The sequence below is a fragment of the Puntigrus tetrazona genome, chromosome 4 (assembly GCF_018831695.1).
Source record: "Puntigrus tetrazona isolate hp1 chromosome 4, ASM1883169v1, whole genome shotgun sequence".
Lineage (NCBI taxonomy): Eukaryota > Metazoa > Chordata > Actinopteri > Cypriniformes > Cyprinidae > Puntigrus > Puntigrus tetrazona.
Window position 1 is genome coordinate 11,582,661 of NC_056702.1, and position 24,610 is coordinate 11,607,270.

At 41.7% G+C, this 24,610-nt stretch overlaps 2 protein-coding genes across 3 annotated transcripts; one reads left to right on the forward strand and one right to left on the reverse strand.

The window, feature by feature from the left end:
- Positions 1-101: 101 nt before the first annotated feature.
- Positions 102-19,362, reverse strand: golgb1 (golgin B1). 2 transcript variants are annotated; one of them, XM_043237601.1, is made up of 20 exons: positions 17,438-19,362; positions 16,483-16,570; positions 15,411-15,587; positions 15,195-15,317; positions 14,888-15,043; positions 14,621-14,740; positions 13,725-13,838; positions 11,678-13,262; positions 11,441-11,523; positions 10,716-10,785; positions 5,307-10,377; positions 4,793-5,216; positions 4,477-4,710; positions 3,568-4,395; positions 2,971-3,155; positions 2,735-2,888; positions 2,501-2,586; positions 2,117-2,188; positions 1,389-1,479; positions 102-1,291 (listed from the first exon to the last, which is right to left on the reverse strand). In XM_043237601.1, exons 2-20 carry the CDS (start codon positions 16,561-16,563, stop codon positions 1,154-1,156), a joined length of 9,792 nt encoding a protein of 3,263 aa, XP_043093536.1. In that variant the 5' UTR covers positions 16,564-16,570; positions 17,438-19,362; the 3' UTR covers positions 102-1,153. The 2 variants fall into 2 exon arrangements, with proteins under 2 accessions (XP_043093536.1, XP_043093535.1); XM_043237600.1 differs by having other exon boundaries at positions 15,411-15,590.
- Positions 19,363-19,540: 178 nt separating this feature from the next.
- guca1a (guanylate cyclase activator 1A) lies at positions 19,541-23,911 on the forward strand. Its single transcript, XM_043237649.1, has 4 exons — positions 19,541-19,990; positions 22,091-22,240; positions 22,416-22,509; positions 22,598-23,911. Exons 1-4 carry the CDS (start codon positions 19,793-19,795, stop codon positions 22,723-22,725), a joined length of 570 nt encoding a protein of 189 aa, XP_043093584.1. The 5' UTR covers positions 19,541-19,792; the 3' UTR covers positions 22,726-23,911.
- The last annotated feature ends 699 nt before the right edge of the window (positions 23,912-24,610 follow it).

The window sequence follows — 24,610 nt, forward strand, 5'->3', positions numbered from 1 at the left end:
TTGGAGATTTTGACACCTTCTTTTTTTTTCATCTTAATCTGATGCAATGGCACCACCATGTCCAAAAACTCATCGTATCACGCAGTCACACACACCAGATGTGTATGTCTTCCCATAAATAGACTTTATTTCCAAAAAAATAGCCCCTACAACAGGGTAGCAGGAGGGAGAGAAAGGATCGTTTATACAGACTTTACAGATAAAACACTCATTGGGCTGTTCTTAAAATCTCACCGTAAATAGAGACAACATTTCAACCACAATCTAAACCATCCCTATACAGCCCAAACAGATCAGACCGACAGTAGTTAAGTGAGATCAGGACGTCCAGCTTTGTCTCAGAAATCTGGAAATAAGCAGAACGTGGATGATTTGATGAAGCTTTCTACACCTGAAACAGAATCAAAACATCTAAAGTATTTCATTTGCGTCTTTAAGGATGGATAAAAGCAATAGTAGTCCAGATGTGAAGAACACGATGTGTAGTGTGTTATAGAAATACCAATAAAAACAAAACAAATATGACAGTATTGCACCAAGCTGGCAAACTAGTCTGCCATGAAAGCAACCGCCAGCACACTAGGACACTTCTAGAAGGCTTTTGAGGCCTTGCCATGCAGACGCATCCGGTGTCCGAATCAGCTTCGCCGTTACTTTACATCTGAATGCTGTGACTTTGTGAAAAATAAAGACATGTCAAGAAAGAAAACTAATTACAGGAAGCTGGAATGTGGTCAAAATAAGCCGTCTACCTTTACGCATTTTTCAGAGAACGTGAAAGACCCTGTTAGACAGATACCGGCGTCGTCAGCTTAATCTGCATTTCTAGACATTTAAAAATTCCTTCATACATTTGGGCTTTCTTAAAGGGTAAAGTAACGCTCATGAGGAAGTGCAGGTAGTGCTCTAGTGTTACTAGTCTGGACAAGCCCCATTAAAACTGGGTGGAAGTTATTTTTTGTCAGAATGCTCTGATAAAAAAGAAAAAAAAAAGAACAAACAGATCAGATGTAACTTTGGTAATTAAGCAAGGAAACTTATTCATAGAAGAATGTAAATTAACCCCGTGTTAAATATGGTGTCCATTTGTTTCGTATAATAAGTGAATGAGCATGTAACCGTCTCTCTCTCTGTAAAGCGTGATGAATCTCTCTCACAGATATCCTCCCATGCATAGCAGCAGCAGCACGTGAACAGTCAGCAGGTAGAGGGACACCAGCAGAGGGGTGCGCTGACGAGAGCAGAAGGCTACTCGCAGCATCCGTAGCAGCCCGGGTCCGCCGCTACGAGTCTAAGGTGACAAAAGAAGAAGAAGAAATACAAATGAATGATTACACAGGCTAATAATAAACGAATACAGCAAATCAGATAATTGAAGGTTTGCTCACCCGTGTAACAGCGCCCTCTGGAGGCTCAATAAGCACAGCCGTCTCAGACATCATGGCTTCAGAGGCTGTCTGCCACTCCCCCTGTGTGTAGCTGTAAAGCATGGAAGTGCAATATTTAGCCGTCAATCAATATTTTATGGATTTGAATGTAAAAAAGCGAGGCATGAAGTATGTGACTAAAACTGCCGTGGCCCCAATTTATGTAGTCCCGAGTAAAGCTCCGGATGACGTGACCCTGCGCCACAATTAGTCATAAGGGGAGCGTTTTTTTTCTTTTACTATTTTTCTATTGATGTGAGGTTTGTTAGGACAGGATAGTATTTGGCAATGATACAACTATTTGAAAATCTGGAATCTGAAGGTGCAAAAAAGAAGAATAAAGTTCTCTAAATGAAGTCAATGCATATTACTAAACAAAAATTAAGTTTAGATATATTTACAGTAGGAAGTCTACATAATATCTCCCAAGGAAAATGCTTTTAATACCCTAATGACTTTTTGGCATACAATTAAAATCGATCATTTTGACCTATACAATGTGTTCTTGGCTATTGCTACAAATATATGCGTGCTACGTGTGTCTGGTTTTCAGGTCCAAGGTCACATTTGGTTTGATATTTTGTATTTAAACCAATGACATGACTACTTGTGTCTTGTATGCTGTCTGCAGCAATATCGGCCGGAGCCAGGGGCAGTGAGTTGATCTTAATCTGAGATTAGGGTCAAACCGTTTGAGGCGATCCTCTGCAGCGATGAGCTGCTCCTCTACTCTGAGTCTCTGTTCTGACTCTTCATCCAGCCTAACAGAAACACACACATACAGTTGAAGAGCTACTGTACAGCATTATACGATACAATAGCCAATTATTAAAAAAAGAAATTGATAGGAAAAAGACTAAACAGAAGAAAACAAATTTTATCACTGTATTTGAAACACGTTGTACATATCACATGCTTAATTGCTTTCAAAAGCAGTATTAGTAGCATTTTAGCTATTAGCTGAAGTATTATCTATAATAAGTTTAATGCAGTTTGTGGTACAGTCGCTAAAGACATTGACAGCATGCAAATGTGGAGGAGTATGATTAATGATAAGAACTTGGCAGCAGTACCTTCTCTGGAGTTCGATGCACTCAGCTTTGTAGCCCTCGTTGTGCTCTAGAGGGCCACCAGGGGCAGCGTCTACTGCAAGGCTTCCCTAAGGGACGAAGAAATTTGCATTAAATGCCTCATACACTAAAGGCAACACTAGAATTGCACAAAACAAGGATGATCAGTTAATGGAAACCAACATTCCTAGATTGCTTTTAACGTCTCTACTGGAAAACGAGACTAGAGCTTTTTACCTGTCTTTGTGTGTGCTCGAGACGTAATTTTGATGACCGCGCTTCCTCCAGCATGGCAGTAAGCTGGCGAACCTGTTGGTCCCTTTCTGAGAGTGTGGTCAGGGTCTGCTGCTTCAAGAGCTCGGCCTGGCCCTGCCAATCCATCCTCTCAAGCCTATACATTGAAAACAATTGTAAGAAATTCAAGACCATCACCAAAACGGCAGAAGGCAATAAAGTCATGAATTAGGTCTTACCTGAGCATTTCTAGTTCTTGTTTATATCTGTCCATCTGTGCATCTCTATCCCTCATCTCTGCCATGATCTTTTCCTCTTGCTCACCTGCCCTTCTTCTCTCATCCTCCAGAGCCTGAGTTATCTTGGATAGTTCACCTGATCCAAGACGATCCAATTCAGACCGCTGCAAGTGCAGCTGTTCCAACTGAGGTGCAATTGATAGGTTGCAAATGTTATTTAGAAGAAGGCAAGATGCAAAAACTAAGACATAAGTGGAAACACTGTACTATAGGGACTAATTCTCACTAACTACTTGCCTATTAAGATGCTTCAAATATGTGTGTAAAATAACTGGTGTACATACAGCACCATTAACGTACTGGCTGCTTATTAGTACTTAGCACTTATAATGCGCACATCCTGTACGACCATATTCTACATCCCTAATACTACCCAATACCTAAACTTACCAACTACCTTACTAACTATTAATAAGCAGCAAATGAGGAGTCTACTGAGGCCAAAGTCATAGTTAATGGTTTCTTAATAGTGATATTGGACCTTAAAATGTGACCTCTTAGGTTTCCAACAAACAAATCAAGTAATTAATAACATACCATTCTTTCTCTGTCATTTTGTAGTGCTGACAGGGCATTTTTTAGACTCCACACTTCTCCCTTGGAGCCACTTGGAGGGGAAGTTGGGTAACCCGTCCGGTTTATCTCATCTAAACGGAGACGCAGCTCCTTGGCCTCATTGACAGCCTGATCTCTTACATCCTGCAGAGAAGCCACGGCTTGACCAAAAGACTGATTCTGAGCACGAAGCTGAGAGGCTGCTTCCCTCTCTTCCAAAAGCTGCTGCTCCATCATCAGCAAGTCCCGTGCCAACTCTGCAACCCTTTCCTCGGCTGTTTCAGCTTCAGTGCGCAGAACACCACCTTCCCAGCGCAGCTCCTTCAACTCTTTGTTGTGGACTGCCTGGGTCTCCTTCTCCAATTCCAAGGTCTCCTCCAAAGCGGTGATGCGCTTTCTAGCAGCTTGGAGCTGTTCCCTCAGCTTCTCTATCTCAGCCCCTGGTGCATCTTGCATATCGTTTCCAACAACCCCTTTACTGGTTTGGCTCAAGATCTCCTGCTCCAATGGAGGTACTTTTACTTGTGCAACGTCTTTTACAATAGTCTGAATTTGGCTCTCGAGATCTTCTTTCTCTCTCTCCAGGAAACTGATGCGCTCTACTTGCGAGGCAAGAATCTGCTTGTGCTGGGAGTCCTTCATAGCAAGAACCTGGTTCAGGTCATTTCTGTAGCCATGAAGTTGAGCAGCCAGTTTGGCATTCTCAGCATTGAGGTCATCCCGTTGTGACAACAGGGCCCGAATCTCCTCCTTTAACCCGTTGTTTTCACCTGCAGCCTCTTGGATCAGACTATCCTTCTCCATCATAACCTGAGAGAAAAGTCGGAATTTAAAATTTACTTTATGCAAATTAGATATTTTTTTTACATTATCTATTTAGAGCAATGTTACCTGGAGATGTCTTTCCTCTAGCTGCTTGTATTGGCCAAGCACTCTGTCTCTGTCATCCTGCAGGGAGCCCATAGCCTTGGTAAAGGACTCAAGCTGAGATCGGCTCTGGAAGGTGTCCTCCTCAGCCTTACGAAGCCTTTCTTCCAAACTACGCAACTCCTCTCTCTTCTTCTCCAGCTCTTTCTCCGCCATATCGGCCCTTCCATCAGCATCCTTCCTAGCCTCCTCTACAGCCTAAAAGAAAGAGTATTTTTTTGTTGTATTAAATTCCCTACAATGGGATTAAATGAAAAGTTGTTTTCAGTGTATTAAGTACCTGCGTGACAGCTTGCTCCTTCTCACCAAGGAGCTCCATCACCCTCTTCTCCTTCTCATCCAATGCTGCCTGAAGATTGTCAGTAAGGTTTTTTGAAGATGCCAGGTCTGTTTCTAGTTGCTCCAGCCTCAAGCATAGTCTCCTTTCTTCTGTCTCCCTTTCTTTGATCACTGCACGTGCCTCATTAGCTTCACTTTGAAGCTTGTCTACTGCTTCTTCTAAAGCTTTGGTCCGGTTCCGTAGTCCCTCTGCCTCTGTCTCCAGGGTAGTCAGCTGGGAACGAGTTTGGGTCAGGTTGGTCTCCACCAGAGCGAGGTTCTGCTGCAGATCCCCTCTTTCTTTCTCAAGATCTGCAACGCTTTCATTATGTTTCTTTTCTGCCTCAGACAGCTCTAGTTGTAGGTTCTCTTCTGCCTTTTGCATTCTGCAGACATACAGAAATGCATTATTTAAATTATATTTTAGGTTAAAGTCAAAATTTCTGAAATTTTTTTAATAAAAAAAGAAAACAAACCTTTCCAATAAACTCTGTAGATCCTCTTTTTGGGTGGTCTCCCTCTGGAGTTGCTCAGCAAGTTCTTTAGCACGGGTCTCAGCCTCCCGAACATCAGCTTCTTTTTCTTGTAGCTCGCGATGAAAACGACTCTCCCAATGCTTGGCCTCATCCAGCACTCGATCACGGTCATCTTGCAGGGATGACATGGAGCGTGAAAAAGCAGCTAACCGAGCCAGTGCTTCATCCAGACGGGCCTGCATTTCCTGGGCATGCCTGTCTGTGGCCTCAGCAATGCTCCTTGCCTCAAGAGTTGCCTCTTCCTCCCTCTCCCGCTCCCGGTAAGACTTCTCCAGTCTTAATTCCATCTGTTTAAGCTCGGCTCCAAGGCGATACCTGACTTCATCCAGGGTTCGCTCGGCATCTGCCTTCAATTCCGCCTCTTTGTGCTGTACCATTTGTTCAGCAGCTAGTTTGTCTGCTTGGGCCTGCTTTGCTTCTTCCAGCGCCATGTCCAGTTTTCCTTTACATGTTGAAAGTTCAGATTGGATACTTGTTCTGTCTTGCATAATTTTTGCAATCTCTAAGCGTGCTGCCTCGAGTTCTGCACTCACCTCATCCTTCCCCAAAGTCAGTGATTTAACATCTTTACCCAGTTCACTTATTCTTTCCTGGTACTCAATGCAGTCTTTCTGCAGCTGACGAACTTCTATTTGCTTCTCCCTCAGCAGCTCCTCAAGTTGACGCGTCCTGTTTTGACTACCTTCTTTAAACCTCTGTGCTGTCTTCAACTTCTGCTCCAGCTCTCTTTGTTTGCCTGCCTCAGCTTCTGCCTCTGCCCTTTCTCGATGTGCCTGCCTCATGTCCTCTTCCATCCTGGCTGCCCGGTCCCTCTCACTTGCCACCTCAGCCTCCAGCTCAGTCTGCTCTCTCTCCAGTTTCTCCAAATCCCTCTGCATGTCTGTGAGGCGATCACGACTATCAGATGCCTCTTGCTGGTAGCCTGCAATGCTGCCATTAAGCTGAGCCAGTTGGTTCATTAATCGCTCCTCCAGGTCATCCCTTTCAGCCTCTAGGCTTGTGCGAAGTTCTTGCAGTTGGGTCTCTTTTTTAGAGAGCTCTTCCTTCTGGAGCCCCTCTCTTTCTGAAGACTCTTGAATTTGCTGCTTGAGGGAAGCAAGCTCTGCATTCAGTGTTGACTCTTGCTTGTTTCTGGATTCCATGTGATCTTCAAGAGCAGCTTCAAGTCCCCTTATTTTATCCTCTGCTGTTTTGAGAAGGGTTTCCAGTTCCTTGAGCCTGTCCTTCGTTTGAGCTGTCATCTCAACATTTTCTTGTTCAAGAGCAGTACCAATGGATTCCAACGACTTAATAGGATTGGCCTCTGGGGGAATACTATCACTCTGGTAATCTTGAATTTCAGTTAAATCAAGACTTCTCTGCTGTGTGACCATTTTAACCTCCTTAATGGATTCCACAGAGCATGTGTCCAGGTTCTCACTTCCCTTTTTGTCAATGTCCTCAGCCAAACGCTGTCTCAACTCCTCAGCTTCAAACTCCAAAGAGTTCTTTTCATCCATAATAGTATTATAATTTGTTTTCAAGGACACAAGCTCTTGCTTGACTCTCTCAAGCTCTTGTTTTAGCTCAGAATCTTTTTGTTTAGTTAATTTCTTCTCTTCCTGTTCCCTGAGCTTTTCATTCTCCTCCTCTAGATCCATAATCTTCTGATGCTTAACCTTGGCAAACTTTCTCATTTTTTCTTTCACCACATGCACCTCCTTCATAGCTTCTTCAGCTAACCGCTCAGCCTCTTGTCTGGCTGCCTCATGAGCTCGTGCCTTGGCTGCTAACTCCTGCCTCTCTTGTCGAGCAGCTTCAAGCACTCGTCTCACTCGTTCAGCCTCATCGCTTACATTTTCATATGATTTGAGGAGGGATTCATACTCTTCTTTCATACTTTGCACCTTTTCTTCCAGCTGTCTGCACACTTGTTTGGATTCCTCTTTGGCACTTTCAGCCTGACGTTTACATGCATCCTTCTCATTCAAAACACCCTCCATGGCAAGTTTAAGGCTCTCACAGGAGGCATGCAGACTCTGGTTTTCCAACAAAGTTCGATCCACCTCTTCAATTAATTTTTCCCTCTCTTCTCTTGACTTGTTCAGCTCCGACTCTATTAACTCCAGCTTCTGTTGTAGCTCTAATTTGATCACCTCAGCGGCAGCCTGTTCCTCCTTTAGCACCTGTTTCTCTTTGAGCACCTCCTTACGTGATACAAGAGCAGCCTGCAGTTTGCGTTGTAGCTGCTGGAATTTGGCGCTATTATCCTTCTCTTCTTCCTCACGTTGTGGCATTTCTGCTTCCAGTTTTTGAACCTTATCTTGCTCGGCCTTAAGTCCTTCTTGCAAGGAAGCAATCTGCTGATCTTTTTCCAGTACCGTTTCCTGCATCTTAAGTAAAAGTGAACTTTGTTCACTAAGCTGTTGACTTAAATCAACAATCTCATCATTCTTGTTTTTAAGAAATTGTTTAAACTCCTCTACTTCTGACTGAAGTGCTTTGATTGGGGACTCAGCATCTGAAATGCTACTTTTAGCTGCTTCCCAAGCCTCATCCACCTCCGCTTTCATTTTCTCTGCATTAGCTTCAGCTCTCTGACATTTCCCCCTAAGAGCCTCCATTTCCTCAGTAAGAGCATCAATCTGCCTCTCCTTTTCTCTCAAGGCTTCAAGTTCTTTGCAAAGCTCTTTGAATTTGTTATCAGTAAGTGATTGGGAGAACTGGCTCTCTTGTAGGCGCACATCTAATTCCGCAAGAGAAGCCCGTTCAATTCTTAATTCCTCCTGGAGAGCATTTATAATATCCTCATGATCTTTTACCACGGGCTGTTGACATTGCTCACCAGGTTTATTTTGTTGTGTCTCAGTCTCGGCTGAAGTAAAATCCACCCAGTCCTCCTGAACCCAATCGTTTGTCTCTGGTTTCTCTAGATTTTGTCTAGCAGACCCAACATTCCTTTCCACATTTACACTCACAACTTCACCTGCCATATTCTTTGATTCTAGAAGACCTTCAAGCTCTGCAATACGATTGGACAACCCAGTTTTTTCTCTCTCTTCAGTTTGGAGGCGTTCAAATAGGTCACTGTACTCCTCTTTCAGTTGTCTCATCTGCTCAAGATGATGCTGATCTTTCTCTTGAGCTTTCACAACAGCGTCCTCATGAGCACCAGCAGCATCTTTAAGCTTTTTATGAAATATTTCAATGTCAGATTCCATGGCCGCTATCTGTGAAAGAAGCCTATTTTTGTCCTCAGCCATCTGTGACATTTGTTGTTCATTTAGTTGTACATACCGCTCAGTCAAATGTTCTATTTCTGCATGTGACTCAGTCAATGCTTGATCTTGGTTACTGATTTTTTGTTTCAGACTTATTAAGGTCTCTTTTTTTATATTTAAGTCATCTCTGGTCTCTTGCAACAAAGCATCAAGTCTTTGTATTTCTTTCTCTTTTTCCTTAATTTCATTTTTGAACTTAACAGATATTTCTTCATTACCATCCCTTTCCTTTTCTTCCCTGCTCTCAGCCTCCTTCTCAAAGTCTGCAACTTTTTTCAACAATTCTTTCCGCTGTATCAGAGCTGCCTGAAGCTTTCTCTTGAACTGTTCTCCATCTTTCTTCATGGCAGCCATCTGAGTATTCAAGTCATCATTCTCCTTTCTTAAATCAACAAGCTCCTCACATTCTGCATTTTTATCCTCTATGATTTTCTGCTGGTCATCCCTGATACTCTCAAGTTCATGTATTTGCTCTTTTAGCTTTTTGACTTCACTGGATACTGCAAACTTTTCCTCTCCAGCCTGGAGTAGTTTGGCAGTCATGCTTTCACTGAGTTCCATCATCTCCTGGTCTTTCTTTGAAAAACACTTTTGTAGATCTTCTAACTCAACAGTCCTCTCAACGAGAGCAGATTTCGCCATTTCAGCCTCCTGAGAGACCTGCACTAACCTGCCCTCCGTGTCCACAAGCTTCTGTTCCAGTTCAGAGGAAGTGAGCTCTCTATCCTCTAGTTGAGCAGCAAGCATTCTAGCTTGTCCTTCTTGTTCGACAAGTCTTTGATGGACTTCATCAAGGCTTGCTTGTAAGGCTTTCGTCTTATCATCTTTAGAGAAAACCTCTTCCTTCATGTTTTCAAACTGCTCTGCAACATTTTCCCTATCTATTTTTTCTTGCTCAAACAATGCCTTAACTTCAGTCAGCTCTTTCTCGTATATTTTTGCCTTGGATTGAACCTCATTTCTGGAATCTGTGAGTGACTTCAGTGCTTCCTCCAGCTGGAAGACTCTCTCCTCTGATTGTAAAGCTGTCTCTTTCAACTGCTGAAGCTCTCCCAGAAGTTCACTATATCTTTTCTGAATCTCTTCTGCTAAGACTTGTGCAAAAGCCTGACCAGTGCTTGAATCTGTATTTAGCAGACTTCCCTCCTGTTGGCCAAGACGTACCTGTACAGTTTCATGAATAATTAAAGATGGTGATTCAATATCAACTATGCAGCTAGTTGATGCAACATGCTCTTCACAGGTCTCTTCCCAAGACTGTGTGGATAAGCGCAATGAGGCAAAGTCTTGAATTTGGGGTGCCCACTCTTGAGTCCCATCTTGGTTGACCGCCTCCAGAAGAGTCCAGCTACTATGAGCGACCTCTGAGTCACTGCTCGTCACCATCTCATCTGAGGAGGTACCCTTTGATTCTCCAGAAGACTCAGGCTGGGGTGCTATGAGTTCAGGGCTACTCTCATTGCCAGCAGAACCAGAAAGAGCAGATGTGTCAACTGCCACAAGTGTTGTCTCTTCCTCTTGTGTGCCCTCAAGAACCTCAGTTAGAGCTTTAGAGTTGTCGTGCAACCCAGCGATGTCCCCTCTGCTTGGGCTGTCGGCACTTTCCTCCTCTGGAATAGTTTTGCCTGTAGTGAGTGACAGTTTTTCTTTGAGAGCAAAGAGTTCCCTTTCTCTGTCTGCAAGCTGCTGCTCCAGAAACATCTGGTCCGTCTGAAATTTGTTTTCTGAACTATGCCCATCTTCACTGTTATCTGAGGGATAAAAAAGAATAAAAATCAGAAAATCATGTGGAAATCAAATGAATAAATATTAAACATGTATCATGTATAAAACAACACCAAACAAAACATTGCTTCAAAAATAAATTGTTAACTTCATGTTTATTTGTTTAGACTAGGGAAACCAATCTTTCTGGTTGTCATAACTAATATCTAAACATTTGAAAAAGTTTACAAACAAGAAAGGTAAAGGGTATTTTCTCTACTAGAGAGCAAGGCTATAATGAAACAACATGGGATTGTTGACACTAAAAAAAAAACATTGCAGTTCAAAGTACATTCAGTTACACAAGGGCAAATATTAGACTCACCCTGGCGTGTCCTGTCCAAATCCTTCACAGACAGGTCAGTCACATGATCATGTAATGACTCACTAGCAACCTGGGAAAGACAACAAACAGTTGACTCACCAGTTACAACAAACAGTATGCTTACACTAATGCATGCTTACTGAGAGCCTACCAGTCTATTAAATTGATAACATAACTGCAGGCATTTCAATGCTATTACAGACATAACTTTATTCATACTTAATAATTGTGCCCTTATATGTAGTGGCCAGAAATAGAAAAAATATGAAAGTGAAGAGGATTATGATATGACCTGATAAGATGTGTGACAAATCGTCTAGTCATTTATGTCACCTTGCGTCTGTCAAGCCAGACACGGCTTATATACTATATACCAAATGAGTTCGCCATAGCAGACACACTGCCTTCACCAAGTACATCTTATCCTGTGCACCAACTCTATTGCATTATTAACTTTTTAGATGCAAATATGATCTAATCCTAGAAAGAAACATCAGAACTCTGTACAACCAACCTATACCATTTTAAATACCATTCATGTCCATAGCATATACACCCAAGTATGAGCGAAAGTAATATTTCCTTAGCTCTAATTAACTGCGTTCAAAATACACAAAAGTTCTACTGTACTGAAAAACAAACAAGAATAAATATTTAACAGTGTCATCTGTTATACTTGACAAAGCAGTGCTTAAAACTCCAACATATTTTTGCAATCCACCTACCTGAACAGTGAGAAGTTGTTGCTCCAGTTCCTGTATCCTAGCAACTGCTTCCTCTCTCTCAGCTGTGCTCTTATCCAGTTGACCTAGAGCATCAGGTGCATTAGGACATAATTACTTTTTGATGACAGTACAAACAATTTGCCCTACGTTGTGGCATCATTTGATAAAAATGCTTTCAAGGACAGTTTACTCAAACCACAAAAACTGCTTTGAACTTTGTTCTCCTGGGCCGTTTACCTTGCAGAGATTGCAGAGCGAGTGTGATCTGGGACATGCGTGATTGACTCTCTTGCTGTTCGTCTGTAAAGTTGCTCAGCCGAGCTTCTAGAGCAGGTAACGCCTCTAAGAACTGTACAGGGTCAGTAGGAATGGCCGTTTCCACCTCTGCCTCCCCAGCAGTTGTCAATTTCTGAATCCCTTTCCAAAGTTTCTCCAGTGCATCCTTGGCTTGTAGTCCTGCTTTCTGTTCCTCTTTATTGGTATCCAGTGTCTCTCTTAAGGACTCAAGCTCGTTTTGCATCTGTGCTAAGCGATCTCTTTCACTCTTAGATTCTTCTTCCCTTGCTCTCTCCACTTCACTGAGCTTCTCCTGGAGATGATTAAGCTCTTCCATACGGCTTGCCACCTCCACCTCTAGATTCTTTGTCAGTTCCTCTTTCTGGTTCTCGGCGGCTTCCAGACAGGCTTGCAAGCTCGCCAGCTCAGTCTCAAACCGTGTTTGTCTCTCCTGTAATGTCTCCAGACTTTCTCTCTCCTCAGCTGAAAGTTTTTCTTTCAATTCATCCAACTCTGTGGTCTTTTTCAGTAACTCAGCATTGAGAGCACTGATGGCCTGCTCCTTTTCACTTTCTGTGGTTTCCAATCTGGCTTCTAGAGATACTTTCACGTTGCTCAGCTCTACCTCGAAGCTAGCCTCTCTCTCTTTACATTTTTCCAACATTTCGTTCTTCTCTCTTTCTTCAGATTCCAGTGTTGCTCTCATTTCATCCAACTCTGCGGTCTTTTTCAGTAACTCAGAATTTAGAGAACTGATGTCCTGGTCTCTTTCGTTTTCTGAAGTTTCTAATCTACTTTGTAGAGATAATTTCAAGTTGGTCAGCTCTGCCTCAAAGGTGCGCTCTCTCTCTGTCATTCTCTCCAGCATTTCTTCCTTCTCTCTTTGCCCAGATTCAAGTTTTTCTCTGATTTCATCTACCTCTGCTGTCTTTTTCAGTAACTCAGCATTGAGAGCACTGATGTTCTGGTCTCTTTCATTTTCTAATGTTTCCGATCTAGTTTCAAGAGTTGCTTTCATGTTAGTCAGCTCTGCCTCAAAGCTAGCTCCTCTCTCTTTCATTCTCTCCAGCATTTCTTCCTTCTCTCTTTCCCCAGATTCAACTTTCTCCCTCATCTCATCCAACTCTGTGGTCTTTTTCAGCAGTTCAGCATTAAGCTGTGTGATGTTGATGTTGAGTGTAGTGATGGTCTGCTCTCTCTCACTTTCTGATGTCTCCAATCTGGCTTCTAGACATACTTTCATTTTGGCCAGCTCAGCCTCAAAGGCATTTTCTTTATCTTTTGATTTCTCCAGCGTCTCTTCTATCTCTCTTTCAGCAGATTGAATTTTTGCTCTCATTTCATCCATCTCAGTGGTCTTTTTCAGTAATTCAGCGTTGAGAGAATTGAGGGTATGTTCTCTCTCACTCTCTGTAGCCTCTAGTCTGGCTCTAAGAGCCTGGAGTTCCTCCTCGGCACGCGTTTCCCACTGCTGCCTCTCCTCTTCTCTCAGTCGCCGGGCTTCTGCCAACTCCAATTCCATCTGCCTGAACTGAGCAGTCAGAATCTGCACATATGAAACATTCATCCCGTTTATACATTCATCTAGCTAAAGGGTATAAACCCGTAAAAAAAACAAAAAAACATTTCAGTCCAACCAGCTGTAACCACAATAACATGCAACAAGAAATTATGTTGGTTACTTGGATTCTATTTTTAATCATACAGCTGGGTTTCCCTGTCCTCAGTGATATCTCACCTGCTCACCACAAAGCCATACTGCGTTAAAGAAAAAAAAAAATCTCTTGATTACTGTGCTGACTTCCAACATATATTCGTAACACTATTTTACGATTACGCCTATTAGTTGCTTGTCAGCATGCCTATTTCTAAAGATATATAAAGACAACGATTAATAAGCAGCAAATCAAGAATTAAATAGGGGGAAATAATAGTTAACAAGCGTTACCCAAATTTTACCCTTGAAAAACGACTAGAACACAGTGTAAACTATACGTTTTGTGCTGACCTGTTTCTGCTGGTCTGCACTGTTGAGTTCCTGCTGCAACATTTCTAGGACTTCTGAACGAGAGCGCAAGGACTCCTCCAACTCCTCTGTGCGCTGCTGGGATGCACGAAGAGCCTGCAAAACAATAAGCAGGATTAGAGCAAAATAGAACCAAGCGTATTGAAAGACCTCCTAAAAAAGCTGCAGGGTTTGTTTTATGTTTTTTTTGTCATGCCCCGGTGTAGACACAGCGTTAATCTGCCCTTTCTTTCTTAATTCCTTTCCAACAACATGAACAAAAGCATAAGATGAGTTGGATGCTGCTCACAGAATGTGGAAATGCATGCACCATGCAAGACAGCTTAGATGAAAATTGCCATGGTAACATGATGAGCTATGATTTCATGCTTTATAATAACGCACAAATATGGCTACAACACCTCAGGGTATCCCAGAACAAAGAGCCAAAAAATATTGAAGCATCAAGACATGTTATTCTGGCATTTCTGCTCTTCCTCTTTGTTTATTGATGCATAATTTATGTGTGTGTGTGTGTGTGTATGTACATGAAGACTTCAGATGCAAAAGTCTTAAAGTACCATCAGAAATGTCTAAAATGAGTCCAGACAAATCAGGCTTTTTACCACAAAGAATACATTTTCAATATTAAGCAATAAATGAATAAAACAAAACATTAATTGATATATATATATATATATATATATATATATATATATATATATATATATATATATATATAGTAACAAGGTTTTGAATTGAACCCAAATTAAGTTCAAGTTTATTGAGAGAAAACTAAATATTTCACATATTTTACCTAACCTAAAGTGTTACCAAAATATCAATGTTGCTTTATTTGTAGAACAAAAAAATATAAATATGGAAAAATGCAAACACACCTGCTGTAAATCAGGGTCATTCGAGACCTGCGTGAGATTAAGGAGTTCCTGCTCATGCTTGAGGATTTGTTCTTGAAATCGCACGTCTTTTTCCTTCACCACAGCCTGCAGAATCCGCACCTGGATGACATTGGAAAAAACAAAACACTGATCGTTGTCTTTAAAAAAAAATTAAAGTCTGACGTTAGTTTCATTATTACACAAATAAAACACTCCCTGCTATAGAACAGACCAATGGCTTATGAATAATTTGAGTTGTGAACGCACCTGCTCTGCGTGACCTTCCTCTCTCACTCGCTGTTCGGCCTCCCAGAGCTGATGTTGGAGGGACTTGTTAGCCAACTCTGCCTGGCTGAGCTTTTCTTTCAGCTGCTGGAGTTCCTCCTCCACTCCTGGAGGCATCTGGAAGGAGCTCTCTGAATTCTTAAAAAAATCATACAGCCATAATCAAATTTTTTAATGAATTTGGCAATTGCCCATATATAGACGAACAACAGAATGCACCACTAAAAATAATTTGATTAAACCCACTCTGTGCTTAGAATAGCACAAACACATCAGCTTGTATCTTTACCTGACTGCTGTTTAATGCTTCTTGTCCTTTCAGCTCATTGAGCTGTTTGTTTAGGGCGGCCATCTTGGCTTTGGCCTGCATTTTAAGCTTTGTAAACTTGACTTCCGCCTGCTCTTTCTCTTCCTGTATGAAAACAAACATGCAAAAATCAAGTTTGAGCCCTGCTGACACTCATGGTCTACTCGTTTGTCCTTTTCTGGTCATGCAAGCCCACACCTTGAGATGTTTTTCAGAGCTGGCGAGCTGGCTGTCCTTCTCTCGAATCAGATCCTTCAGCTGCACCACAAGCTGTTCGGTCTGGGCGAGCCTCTCCAGAAGCTCTTCTGAGGTCCCAGAGCCCTCCGAGGATGCTTCAGCATCAGCATCAGGCTGGGGCTGAGGTACCGGACCATCCTGCTCCAAAAACAACATCCAAAAAGTATTATTTAATATTGAACTCGACTTACTAAAGCATATTAAATTGACTATTTTTCAAATGCATGTTTAGTTTGTGAACAATTCCCCCTTGGGTGCGTTTCGTTCAACAAGCTCATGGAAATTCCTGACCATTTTGTGTTTCGGCGACTAGGGTGCTAATACTTTTGTATTATTCCCTACATTCTTCAACTCATTCACACAATCTGCTTAGGTCACGGTGATGCTAGATTTAAAGATGCAGCATCCACTTTCATAAGGTTTCAAGCACCTTACATCTTTGTTCTTGTTGTTGTAACCCATTACGCTCATGTGCCATGCCTGTACGTCACAGTACGAAAGGAGCTTTTATATCAATATCAACTGGTGTTAAATTAGCACCGTTCTTGTTTGTCTACTTACGATTCTCTTATTCTCAAGGCCCATTCACACCAAGAACGATAACTGCAAAGATAACAGCTTACAATAACAGCCTGCTTATTGTAAGCATTGACTGCATTATTCTCGTCTTAAATGCTCAAGCTCTTTATAGTCAGATTTTGATTGTTTTTCCCCTCGCATCAGCTGGAAAAAAGTCATTCTGAAAGCGATTCCCACGATTTCGTCGTCTGTGCTGTAATTGTTACAGGTTATAAACTACGCTATTCTTTTAAATTTAGACTGCTGTCCTTGGTGTGAACAGGCCTTTAGTGTTGTATTTTAAGACGGTACGCAGCTTGTAAACCAACTCGTAAATCTGTAAATAAGTACCTAAACGTGGGCTACAATCGGTTATTTCAGCTCTTGTAATAAGTTACGGTGTTTACTCTGGTAACGTTTCCTGGTATTGACCCAGAATATCCCTCCGAGGCCGGTTCAGAGTTTGTCTACTCACCTGGAAGTCTCCATCGGAGCGTTCCTCACCCGAGAGCTCCTGGAGGACAGAGGACACCCCTTGTGTCAGCCGGCTAAACATGGCTGACCTGCATGTAAACACAGGCAATAAAATGATGAGTATGTTGTACCGAGCTCCGCACTGTGTGCATTACCGACACATTTAAACACTATTTGGCTCTCAAGATCTCATTTCAGGCAACCGACAACTAGTGATACAATAGCAAGGAAATTATCCAAATCAAAATGCATGTGTTATTAAACGGCCCTCGCTAGTATCAGTACATATAAGACTTCTGTCCTGCATCATCCCACATTCATTCATCAAATGCATAAGCTAAACGAGAAGATCTCACAGCTGGGTTAGTGCTCATACTTATAGTGTATATACACAGAGAGCTTAAGTGCATCGCATGCACAACTCAGAAGACACCATGCCTAACTAGAGCACTTGATGAGCTCAAATCGGTTACGCAATGTGTGTCCACTGTACCGACAATAACCACACGGGCCGTGAACGCCTGTGCAACAGCAACAAAGTCCCTCCGCATTTCCTGATCATAAACAACCACCTTTGGCGGAACCACAACGCGGAGAAAAACGAAGAGAACCGAACAACGCCGAAACATATCAAGCGACGACTGCGGCTGCGTCGCTTTCATTTTGTCTACACAACAGCAAAGATTATCGAGCGACTCTTCCTCCTCGCGTTTTAAAAGCGACTGGCACGGGAGCACGCGACCGAGGTACGACTCGCATCTCCCCCGTTTGCTATGAAACGGCATTCGTCGAAGCCCGATGAGCGGCGGCGACGAGCGCGAGCTTGCAAGCGGGCTCGTGCCGATGACTCGTAAACAACCCTAACGACATTTATGAACGTACTCGGCGCTCGCGCGTGTCAACGGCCGGGAGTGTTCAGAGGCCGCTCGCCGGTGCCATTAAAGCGTGAAACTGACCTGAGCGTGCGGCGCGGGGAAGAGCTGCGTGGTTTATTTGATCAATTTCGTCTCCAGGATTTCAGAGCCACATCACCAAACATCCCGGAAACAGAAACGCGGCGCCGCGATTGGACCGCGCAAGGGAGCGTGTGAAAACTACCCGCGACCGCGCCTCGGGGGGACCGTCCGCAAAATAAAAGCGCAGGAGCGAAACGAAGCGGGCATGGTCGTTCGCGGGAGATAATAGCGACCGGTTACCGAGGATTGTTTGGTTTGCATCATGGTTCAGAACAGAATGGGACACGATTTAAAGCTTAACGTGATTATTAATTATGGAAAACGGTTAGGACGCAGTCTGGTCGTTCTGGCACACTACATCACGGTGTTTGCGAGCTTCGTTTCTCGCTCGGTAAACTGTTTTGCTGAAGTGATCAAGTGGATGTCAGTGTTTGCCAGGTACACGGTAGCGGTATGTGATTCTCTTCATAGGGGCCTGCACTGGTGGACCAGAAGACGCAGTGGGACATCCGCGGAGATGCTCTCCAGCAGCGAAACGGAGTCAGACTGATGAAGGACATCAAGCTCTCATGAACTCAAAGGAAGAAAGAAGCACTTGGATGCATGGCCTCGGAGGTCTAGAGGTTAAGGGAGAGTCCACCACTGTCATAACCACACCGGTTTTTCAGGTCTAAACCAGTATTTCAGTAGAAGGAAACAATGAAGAAATGTCGGTTGAGATGATAGTAACTGGCTTCGCCTCACAATTAATCCAAAATAGTGTTGTTTATACCCTATACATTAAAAAACAATCATTTCCTATCCACTGAATGTAGTTTAGCAAAGAGCCAGATCGATACCGTTATTATTTTAACTAGTTTATTTTATGTGCTTGTGAATTGTGAGCAGTATGTTGGGAACAGCCGTGAATAATCATACACCCTTGAAGATAAAGGTGCTTTATAAAGAAGAACCTTTCGGTTTCGCAAAAGTTTTGTTTTTTTTGTGGTGAAAGAAGGTTCTTCAGATTATAAACGTGTGCAAAAAGGGGCCGGTTTAAGTCAGCTTTTGTCAATATAATAATCGTGATATTTATATAACTGAATCTATAAATCTATCGGTGTGAAGAACATTTTAAGCACCTTTATTTTTAAGAACGTGGTTATTTTATTTTTTTTACATTGTATGTTTTGAAGTCACTTCAGGTAATGTTCATTTATTTCAAGAAATTGTTTTATATATAGTTTTAGCTAATGGTGATAATGCTCCTTATAAGATAGATGGATTTATTAACTATAAATACGCCATCATAGACTGTGAAAAGGGTCCAGTGAGGTTTTTCCGTGGCCGGATCGTGACTGTGTGCCAGTACCCCATATCTGCAAGCGAGCTTTGAATATTGTCTATAGTACTTATGCCAAACATCATATTGACTGTGAAAGTGTTGAAATGTCTCTGTAATTGAACTCTCTGCAATCACGTGTGAGTTTTAACACGCTTGATATCGATGCTAATCTTAATACCTCTCCCAGTTCGTCTCTTAAACACCGTGTTCTGAGAACAAAGTACTGTCACGATTTTTAGAAACGGACGAAGCAGATCTAGAAAGATTGACTCAGTTTAAGCCTATGAGAGTATCTGAGATCTCTGAATGTCGTCATTGGTTTAATTTCTCGTGAACGTTGCAGTCTACGATACGTTAGCCTTTGAATGGTATCGACTATTATTATATAAATCACGTAAGATGGATGTGATGTGTGCAGTCGAATGGTAACTAAAAAAATTTTTTTTTCATGTGGAGAACGTACTCGACTGCATTATTTGGAATCAGCAAAATCATGAATCGGTGTGTAATTGTAAAAGCTCGTATGGAAATGTATGGGAAAAAATAATGTATCTGCTGAAGCTTGTAACTCCGGCATAAGACGATGACTCGAAATTGCGACATGTGAATATTTACCGGCTAACGGTTTCTAAATAAATTTAGAAACAACTTTGCGTATGAGAAATGCTGATGCACTTGCATCTGTTCGCAGGCCGTCACATGGGAACGTTTGTCAGCATGTCCCCAATCTCACATGCAATTACCAATGGCCATCCCGGCCATGGTCATCCTTAAGCCCACACACACACACACACACACACACACACACACACAGTGAGCTGGATTAGTCTCAGTTAATATCAATAAGATGAAGCTGGCGAGGCGTGTCTGATCCCAGGCCAGTACAAAAGCCTCCCGAGGGTGCCCACCTCTCTCTTAGGTCCCAGAGTCGTGCGTCTGTGAGAAGCGAAAACGCTCGCCTGCACAGCAGACCGGTTGGGCTTTCCTGACAGATTTAGCTCACGCCCAAACAGGCGGCTCTCAGCTCGGCGATGGGGAATTCAACGGGGTGCACCGTGGACGACCTGCAGGCTGTGGAAATGCACCTGTGGTATAAGAAGTTCATGACCGAGTGTCCATCCGGTCAGCTCACGCTGCACGAGTTCAAGCAGTTCTTCGGGCTGAGAGGTCTGGACCCAGAGGCCAACGCTTACATCGAGCAGATGTTTCGCACTTTTGACATGAACAAGGTGAGTGAAAGACTAGATGTTTCTGAGCGGAGAGTGACAGGACGACTCCGACTCGAGTTTCGGTTTTTATTAAAACGCTGGTTATGATGTTGCTTTCTGTTACATCAGACTCCACGCTTTGTAGGCTAATCTGATTTCTGACTGATTTATTCCGATTCGAATTTCTTTCGATAGCAGTCATACGCCAATATACTGGTCAAAAGTCACCAAGATGCGAGCGCTATGAGGTTATCAGCGTTGGTCGATAGCCACACACGGTTTAATTATTATATCTTGATTAATTAGTTTAAAAAAAAAGTTGAGTCAGTGTTTTTTTTTCCCATAAGAAATTAATAATTACCCAGAAAAGATGCCTTAACCGCTCCAAAAGACATGAAAGAATTTTACGTCACGAAAGATTTCTATTTAAAAAAAGAAAGAAAAAAAAAACATTTCCACAAAAATGTTAAGCAGCAAAAATTGAAAAAAAAAAAAAAATTCTAAATTAATAATTGCATGGAGCACTAACTCAGTATATTAGAATGATTTCTGAAGGATTATGTTACAAAAAAAAAACTTATGGCTGTTTAAAAAAAGCATTGTATTGCAGACATCTACTAAATATAAGAGAACAATTTAAAATTGTAATTCACATTATTCCTGAGTATTGTATCTTGATTAACTGAATATAATCTTGCTGAATATTAAAAGATAAATAAATACAAATTTCAGACCAAACCTTTGGAACAGTAGCATGTAGGTGAACCCATGTTTGTGGATGAATGCACACAGGTCGGCACACGTGAGTTCATTATTTATTAAATCAGATCTTGCCATGTTGTCTGGCTCTATATTTACAGCGCTATATTTGGCGCTTCGTGTCAGCTTTATTTACAGTGACTCGCGTTAATACAATAAATAATGAGCTTATCTCTGCGATTAAGATTTACAGATTGTTGAACAGGTTTGAGACTGTATTACAGAAACCAATCCCATTCACGTGCAGTAACTGCTCTTTTATTTCTCCGAGCCGAAACATCCTTCCTAATTGGCTCCCAGTGGGATTTTCAGCACAAAAAAATGTTTTGTGACGCTACTCCTATCTTGATACACGATTCCCAGCATGCATTTCAGATATGTTCAGCTTAATTAACCCAGTTTAATGAGTACGCCATTAACCTCCGCGTTAAAGTCAACACGCCAATCTCATCCCTTTACTTTTTAGGGAAAGCAAAAATAGCTAAATAGATTATAGATAAATGAGCAATAATGGCGTATCTCAGCTTTTAATAGATTAGTATTTTATGCAGTTGTTGCATATAGCCATTTGACATAATATATGCTTTATATTTCGATTGCAGCAAATTGCATAACAGTGGTGGTTTTGTATATTTATGCGTCACTTTTATTAGATGCCTCAGAGTAAGACGTAGAAATAAATATTTAACTGTGGATAACAAATACATTTGTTCAGGTGTTTGGGACCTAGATAAAAAAAAATACATGAATAAAACCAATTATTGTAAACTTATTGCGAGCCAAAATAATGACTGTTTGTGTGTGTGTATATATATATATATATATATATATATATATATATATATATATATATATATATATATTTATATATATATTTATATTTGCACCCACTAGTACTATAAAAGCACATTTGATCGGTTGCTCATCCATGCAACTATACGATATAGAATATCCCTATATCTCTACATTTACACACCTCAGCTTTGCCCATGATGACCTTCGGCCAGACACGGCTCTAGACAGCTGGAGTCTGTGTCACAAAAGAGAGGTGACATTTGGAGGAAAGTGTGTTGACCCGAGGATTATGTCTGCCACAAGTCTCAGACGCAGACCTTGGAATCGGCAGTAATCCTCCAGAGGGCACCCTCATCCTCCCGATCACCTCCATCACCTTAATAAAGAGAACAACAACATCCAGCTGCTTTAGCACTCATTACAGACTCACGCGGGAGCGCGTACTTGGTATGAAACTTCTTGCCACTTATTGAAGTGATGAGGACGGATCTCTCAAAGGTCTCCTACATCAGTCGCAATAGTCTCAAGTGTTTAAAATGAATAGTTTTTTCGTTTCGTTTTTTTCAGGATGGTTACATAGACTTCATGGAGTATGTGGCCGCTCTCAGTCTTGTAATGAGAGGCAAGATGGAGCACAAACTGCGCTGGTATTTCAGGCTTTACGACGTTGACGGCAATGGCTGCATAGACCGACACGAGCTCCTCAATATCATCAAGGTAGGAACGATAACTGCACTAGACGGCTATGAAAAGAACTACAATTAACTACAAACCTCTCTCAATAAATGCTGCTTGTTAATAGTTAGTAAGGTAGTCGTTAAGTTTAGGTATGGGGGACCGTAAATGCTACCGTAAAATAGTGTTACCGTAAATCGTTTTTTTTCTACATCAGGCCATCCGCGCCATCAATGGAAGCGAGTCGCAGGAATTGAGTGCCGAGGAGTTCACAAACCGAGTGTTCGATAGGATCGACATCAACGGAGACGGTGAGTGCACTAACAAGATATTAATCTTAAGAATCACATCCGGTCTTTAAGAGCCGTCTGTCTATAATCCCCGTTCTCTGTTCGACAGGGGAGCTGTCACTCGAGGAGTTCGTAGCGGGGGCCCGGAGCGACGAGGAATTTATGGAGGTCATGATAAAGAGCTTAGACCTTTCGCACATCGTGGCGATGATCCACAACCGGAGACACAGCGTCTGAGAGACAGCCCGCATGCGGTTCTCCCTAGGAGTCTCAGCTAATTCTGAAAGCACTTTAAAGCACAAACAGTCACTTCAAACCGAGATAAAGGGGCCAAGAAATTAAACTGGTGTGGGACGTCCCGCATCTAATAAACTGACTGTTTCCCAAAAACGGCCTTCTCTCGCTCAGCAGAAAGAGGCTTCACGGGAAAAGAATCAGAATGATGTGGATGTCCGTTTATAGAGTTTTATTTTTTGTTACTTTATTATTAACAGCAAAAAAAAAAGATGTAACATTTCTTTTTATGTACATTCATCATTTGTATTAGACGCCTCAGAGAAACACATTCCTAAATCTTTGACTGATAAGTGTGTAACAAATACGTTTGATCAAAATTTTGGGGCCCTCAAGGCTACATAAAAACAAGTGATATTGTAAAACAATTGCAATTCAAAACAATGGGTTTTTTTGTCTTTTACATTTTTATATTTTAAAATATGGTTTATTGTCAAATCTGAATATTTAGGGTTAGCTGATTTTTTTTGGTACTATAAAATGGTCAACTTTTAATAATTCCATCTTTTTTTAAACAGCATTTTAAAACGTGTCTCAGTTAATATAAGGTTAATCAACCAACCTCATATTAATTGAATTTCATTTAATACACACTTGTTAAAACGGTCTTCAGTTATATTCCACTGCATGTCTTCTTATATATATATATATATATATATATATATATATATCATATACTGTATTTACTAATATTGCATATTATCTTATACCTTTGCAGTGTTTAAGAACGAAACTGGCTTGTTCTGCATTCGCATAGACATGTTATAAGGGTGCCTTCTGTTGTAGGACCACAGGGCCTACTTTAAGCTTGTTAATGAACTGCTTGTGCTTCCCTTCGGACATTAAAAACAAAAACAACTGACGCTGTCGTGAGTCCATGCATGCATCAACATACGGCAGACACCCAAACGACCCTTTGCCCTGAGCCTCCACCCTCCATTCAAACTCCGTCAGCGCGCGAGAAAACACACGAGTCACATTCGGAGCCTTTTTAGCCGCGGTCCCTCAGTTTCCATGACAACCGCAATCTATTACCATGGAGACCTTGTGAGTCAGACGCAGCGACAGTAACCTCAGAAAAGCCGAATTAACAGACGGCGATACTAAAAGCCTAAAATTTCAATTAATCACTTACAGTCCGCCCCGAACGCCGCTCCTTTCTCCCGGGCCTTCCTTTAAGTGGTTGTTCTGGCTTGTTTGTCTGCATCCGAGAGGGTGATTGGTATTCATGCCAGCTTTGCCATCTTGTTGCGCAAAGGATAAGGAGGTCAGTCCTCTGAGCCGAGCTACTCTTCTACAAAGGAGCCAAATAACACAAAACATATTTGTAATATCTCACTTATTTAAATGCGGCTGAATGGACACGTGCAACTGCGACATGACCACGAAGCCTGACGTTTTAATTCATTCTTGTTTCATACAGGTAGTTAGTAGGAAAGCTTTGATTTTTTTAATGCTTTCCTTTTAGTTTCAGAGTTTGGGGGTCAATGATTTTTCTAATAATTTCGAGCAAGGACGCATTAAATTTATCAACCATGCTAATTGTATCATGTAATTAATATAATAATTAAAATAACATGACTATTTTAAATAACTGATATATTTTTACATTCTGTTCTTCAGCGAATAACGGCTGCTTGCAATTTCGTTTTGACATGACTGGAATAAACTACATTCAAAAGCCAAGAAACCAAACTTTTAAATTTTTTAAGTGGTAATATTTCACTTTGTTTTCACCGTACATTTAATCAAGCAAATGCAGCTATGGTAAGCATCGCAGGAATCATTTCAAAAACATTACAAATAAAAAGTCCACCAACCTGAAACC